The following is a 6,000-nucleotide window of genomic DNA, read 5'->3' as shown; positions in this document are numbered from 1 at the left end:
GATGGGTTGACCAAAACGCTCCTCTAAAGTCTTCATGAGATCATCATAGGAGCAGCCTCGGTTTCTTTGGATTACTTTGAGCGCATCACCTTTCAAGAATTTCGGTAAGTACTCAACTCTTTGGGCATCATTCAGCAGCTCACTTTCAAGATGTGTGCGGGTCTGCTCCCTAAAGAAGGGAAATTCAGCTGGATTACCACTAAATTGAGTCGGGACAATACCATTTAGGAGTTGCACCTTCCACATAGCTGCTACATGGTCTTTAGGGGTATTCTCCTCTTCTTTAGTAACTGGAACAGTCTTAGGCTTGCACTCAAAGGAGTTTAGGTCTTTTTGGCAAGAGAGACGGGAGTTGGTAACTGGTAGCCGGTCTTCCTTATTTTCGCGCATGGGATCCTGGCGTAGCGAGTATCCAAATGCTTCTAGTGCTGATGGTGGATTAAGATCAGCAGACGGCAGTGAAAAGGCTGTGACTCCAATGTCCAGGGGAAAATCTTGGTTGGCTTTAACGACAGACTCATTCCAGGGTCCATTTGATTTATCTCCAAACCTGAATCAACTTGGTCTATTCCTCGATCCACAATCCTGTGATCCACTCCACCTATACCATCAATTACACTCGAAGCGATCATTCCTCAATAAATTCGGGTAGAGGGACTGTCTTCGACGAATTACTCTTGGTAGGACAGAAAATTTTTTCACTATGTTGGGGATAGCACAAAACTTCGACGCGTTATCCGTAATATTCCTTTAATTTTCGACCATCACAATTGATAGTATGAACATGTCACGAGAAATTGTTAGGGTGCGCGATGCACTCTGGACTACTCAATAAAGACACACGAGTTCTCATCCAATATGGCGTCCTGTATTGCATAATAACTTGGTGTCAGGAGTGGGATTGCCTTTACGCCCCATCCCTTGCCTTAACTCCTTCAAGCGACGGAATCTACGAGGTTTCAATTCAGACGTACACTCTCGACGACCTCTGACCGAGAAACGACCTCGTAAGAACCAAATATGGCCGAAGGCAAGCCACCAAACCTTTCGTTCCGCGAAGACAAAGCAGCCAGTGTAAGAATTTGGCGCAGGAAATTCAATGCCTGGTGCCTGCTACAGCGAAAATGGAGGGACGCCAGCAAAAGCCCAACGACTCCAGAGCACTGGGTCCCAGAAAAGGCTCAATCCGAAATAGCGGCTTTCTTTCTCGCCCTCCCGGATGATGTCTTGGAAATTTTTGATACCACAATCCTTCCGAAAATGACAACAGAAGAGAAAAAACAACCATGGACATATCAGCAGCGTTTAGAGGGTCATTTTGTCGGTCAAGACAACGTCATGCCCCAACGACTAGCTTTCTTCAATTGCACACAAAAACCTAACGAATCCGTCACAGATTTTGAAACCCGAATCAGAAGCATTGCCCAAAAATCCAAATATTCCGAGATGACAGACCCCCTCCAGGAGCTCATGCGCGACCGCTTATGCACAGGAGTCCACAACAAAGACCTTAGAGAACTACTCCTTCATCACTACAAGGAAGACGGGAAAACACCCTACACATTCGATGAACAACTTGCTCGTGCAAAGTCCTGGGAAGCAGCTCACAACACCAACCTAGCCATTATGCACTCTACCAACCCGAACCTCGAAGAGCAAGTCAATCAATTGGCAACGAAACCGACACCACCCCGTCGTGGAAACTGTGGTTGGTGCGGAGGCCTTAGACATCCCCGCAAGGACTGTCCAGCGACCAAACCAGGTACCTACTGCACCAATTGTTATATGACTGAGGACCATCTTGCCAAGGTCTGCAGATCCCCCAAAGACAAGTTCAAGTTGGATTTTGAAAAGAAACAAAGAAAACAAGCCAAGCACCCTCCCCCTCGGCGCTCAGACACTGTTCACCACTTCTCTCAAGGGAACGATGCATCTGCAACGTATCTTGATGATGATGATGACTACGTCGTCCACTCTTTCTCAGCTTTTGCTCTTTGTGACGACATGGAGGACGACAAATACTTCACCTGGCTCCCAGTCTCCGTTAGCCCTGAAAAGAACATAAAAGTGCTAATGCAAGTAGACTCTGCCGCATCCTGTAACACCTTACCATCATCAGTTTTCAGGAAGATATCGGCAACTGCCCCGCTACGCCCCTCGCATGTCAAGATATTTCCTTACTCTGGAGAACCTATTCGCCCATTGGGCAAAGTCAGTCTAGCCTGCGAGGGCGTCTCCCACTTCGAAACACTAGAATTTCAAGTAATAGACTCGGCATGCATCCCAGGCAAACCCGCCCTCATAAGTGGTAGAGACAGCAAACGTCTCGGTCTACTGAAATTTCACAAAGACAGAGTGTTCTCCTCCCCAACGTCAGACATCAAACTACCCCGCATTCATCTGGCCTCCACAGATCAGACAACACCTCCCCAGTCAGCAACTACAACCGACTTGCACCCAGGCCACCTCCAGCAGACCCAATTGGTTACATCATACAAAGACAACTTTGAGGGTCTGGGAAATGTGGGTCAGCCAGTCCATCTGACTTTGGACCCTAAAGTCACACCCTGCCATGCAGGCATCCATCGAGTACCGGTGGCGAAACTCGAAAAAGTGAAAGCACAACTTGACGCCATGGTGAAATGTGGAAAACTCAAGAAGGTGGACCAACCAACAAACTGGTGTAGTAACATGACGGTCAGAGAAAAGACCCGCCCCGATGGCACCACCAAAATACGCTTATGCTTAGATCCCAGCCAAACGCTGAATAAAGCCATCATAATTCCGCGCTACCAGATTCCTACTATACAGGAAATACTTCCACGCTTATCAAGGAAAAAGCATAAAACATTCTCCATATTCGATGCCCTCGATGGCTTCACTCAAGTTGCGCTCACAGATGAATCCAGTCTGCTCACCACCATGCACACCCCCTGGGGTCGATACTGTTGGCTCCGCCTCCCTTATGGCGTTAGTTGTGCCCTAGAGGAATTTCAGTTACGAATGCATGAGGCCCTTGAGGGTCTGCACGATGTGTATTGCATAGCTGATGACATCCTCGTCGTGGGCCAAGGCGACACAGTTGAGGAAGCAAACAGAAATCATGATCTCAATGTTCTTGCCCTAATGAAGCGCGCTCGAGACAAGCACCTGAAGTTCAACCCGCAAAAAATTCAGTTTAAACTATCACAGATCACCTTTATGGGCCATGTGATATCCAACCTGGGTGTGACACCAGACCCCAACAAAGTCAAGGCCATCTCTGCTATGCCGGCCCCTACAGATAAGCAGGGAGTGATGCGATTCTGTGGCATGGTGAACTACTTGAATACTTTCTGCCCTAACTTGTCTCCCGTGATCAAGCCCCTGTTTGACCTCACAAAGCAGGATCGTGACTTCATCTGGTCAGACATACACCAGGAAGCTTTTGCCCAAGCAAAGCGTCTCATTACCAGTGCCCCATGCCTCGCTTACTTTGACAACAACAGGCCAGTCACCCTCCAAGTGGATGCCTCACAAGGAGGGCTTGGAGGAGCCCTCCTCCAGCCTAATGATTCCGGAGACCTTCAACCAGTCGCTGACACATCCTGCACCCTTCGCCCCAATGAAGAACTCTGGGCTCAAATTGAAAAAGAATGCCTTGCTATAGTGTCGGCCTGTGACAAGTGGGACCTCTGGATTTACGGCCGCGAAGTGAACGTCCACACAGACCACCAACCCTTAGAAACAATATTCAAGAAGCCTCTACACTCAGCACCTCGCCGCCTCCAGAAAATGCTGATGCGGCTACAACGGTACAAAATCAAAGCCACATACAAGAAAGGCACGTCACTCATGCTGGCGGACACTCTCTCGAGGGCCCCTCTCCCCACCATCAACGACTCAAAACAGACCAATTTTGAGATCTTCAGACTTAACATCGACAGCGACATCAAAAACCCCAGGGTCACTTCTGAGACTCTGAATGACATCATATCTGCAACTGCGAATGACCCCACCCTCTGTCACCTGATCAGGGTCATAACCACAGGCTGGCCTTCAAGAAAATCGGAACTTACCCACAGCTTACACCCCTATTGGAACTTCAGGGAAGAACTAACCCATCAAGATGGGGTCATCTACAAAGGAACGCAAGTACTTATCCCGCTGGCAAAAAGAAACGCCATCCTACAAAAGGCTCACGCTGCCCACTTTGGAGCGGAATCAAACATCCGTCTCTGTAAGGACACTGTCTTCTGGCCAGGCATGAAGTCTGATATTCGCGAAACATGCCGTTCATGTGGGAAATGCGCACAGTTCCAATTACAGAATGCCAAGGAACCCATGAAGTCCCAGCCTATACCAGAGTACCCTTGGCAGTTTATCAGTCAAGATCTTTGTGCGTTTGAGTCGAGCACCTACCTCGTCACAACCGATCACTATTCAGACTTCATCGAGGTTGATGAACTGGAAAACACCTTATCTACCACTATTGTGGCCAAAACTGAAGCACATTTTGCTCGACATGGTGTTCCAGAAACGATTTTAACTGATAATGGACCACAATTTATTGCATCCGATTTTGAGCGGCTCTGCCACAGATACCAGACAAACCATGTCACAAGCTCACCTTACTGGCCCAAGGGGAATGGAAAATCAGAGGCATCAGTAAAAATCGTAAAACGCATCCTGAAAAAGTCTGGAAAAACCGGCCTGCATGAAGCCCTTCTTGTATACAGAAACACCCCCCAAGAGGGCCATCTCTTGAGTCCAGCACAAAGGAGTATGGGACGCCGCATCCGCGGACTCCTACCTATATCTACGGAGCTCTTACTACCCAGCGACCATACTACTGACATAGTCCAGGGAGCCATCGCGGCTAAGCGAACTAGGGCTAAACAACATTATGACATAACTGCTAGTAACCCTCTACCTTCATTAAATATCGGTGACTTTGTCTACGCCAAACCGTCCCCCCATCACAAGTCTGGCCCTTGGCTCTACGGTCTGGTGACCGCCATTCCGGCCCCACGCTCCTACATTGTGGAAACACCCGCAGGGTTAACCAGACGGAACCGAGCACACCTGCGCCCTGCGGCGCCACCACCTCCTGGTGCTCTAGTCCCAAGGTCGTGGTTAGATAAGCTACCTCCTAGTCCTACGCCGGCGGCAGAATCCCCACCATGCCAACCACCCGTCTCACACATTACTCAACCAGCCCACCCACCACCTCTTTCACCCACAATGCAACCACCTACCTCAAGTGCCATGCCAGTGCCGACTGCTGAAGTGGAAGCACCCGACCACCCTATTCCAATACCATTAGCACCTATCACCGACGAACCAAGCTTATGCCATCGCCCAAGCCCCATCGCCGAGGAGAGCCACACAAACAAACCTGTCACAAAAACTCGTTCGGGCCGTGTTTGCAAACCCCCTATCCGCTTGAACTTATAACTACCTCCCCGACTAATCATCAATGACACTGTTGCTGTTGGAGATTCATTTTATTACCGTTCAGTTTAACCTTGTTTTTTTTTCCCTCTATCTTTTCTTTTTTCTTTTTTTCCTTCCCCCTTCGTTGCTCGATGTGCGTAAAGACACTCTTCATTTGGGGGCATTGTTGTTTCCCCCTAGCTGTGGCGGAGACTTTTTTTTTTCGCCGACCCGTCACTGACTGTTTTGTTCAGTTATAGTTTCAAAAAAAAAAAAAAAAAAAGAAGGAAGGGAGATGTTAGGGTGCGCGATGCACTCTGGACTACTCAATAAAGACACACGAGTTCTCATCCAATATGGCGTCCTGTATTGCATAATAACTAAATCGGTTACCTAACAGTGAAAAACTGGGAAAGAAAACAAACAAAAGGACGAATAAACAAATGAATACCTAAAAACAAGCGTTAAATCGAAATCCTACTCGCATTTTGTGCGAACCAAACAAAAAAAGGAAGAGTTTCCAGCCGCAAGAGCTCGTCGATAAGAACACGTGTTAGTAGCTACAGTCCAAAAAACATGTGACTA

The 6,000-nt window shown here is 48.2% G+C and overlaps 1 protein-coding gene across 1 annotated transcript; it reads left to right on the top strand.

The window, feature by feature from the left end:
• The first annotated feature begins 1,020 nt into the window (after positions 1-1,020).
• LOC148718369 (uncharacterized) lies at positions 1,021-5,436 on the top strand. Its single transcript, XM_088741533.1, has one exon. It carries the CDS (start codon positions 1,021-1,023, stop codon positions 5,434-5,436), a length of 4,416 nt encoding a protein of 1,471 aa, XP_088597659.1.
• The last annotated feature ends 564 nt before the right edge of the window (positions 5,437-6,000 follow it).

This window comes from Stylophora pistillata, chromosome 12, assembly GCF_964205215.1.
Source record: "Stylophora pistillata chromosome 12, jaStyPist1.2, whole genome shotgun sequence".
Classification (NCBI taxonomy): Eukaryota; Metazoa; Cnidaria; class Anthozoa; order Scleractinia; family Pocilloporidae; genus Stylophora; species Stylophora pistillata.
Note: the sequence above shows the minus strand (reverse complement) of the source record. Positions and strands in the feature narration are given on the sequence as shown.

Coding starts and splice junctions, on each gene's coding strand:
- LOC148718369 (XM_088741533.1), top strand. CDS start 1,021: ATGGCCGAAGGCAAGCCACCAAACCTTTCGTTCCGCGAAGACAAAGCA.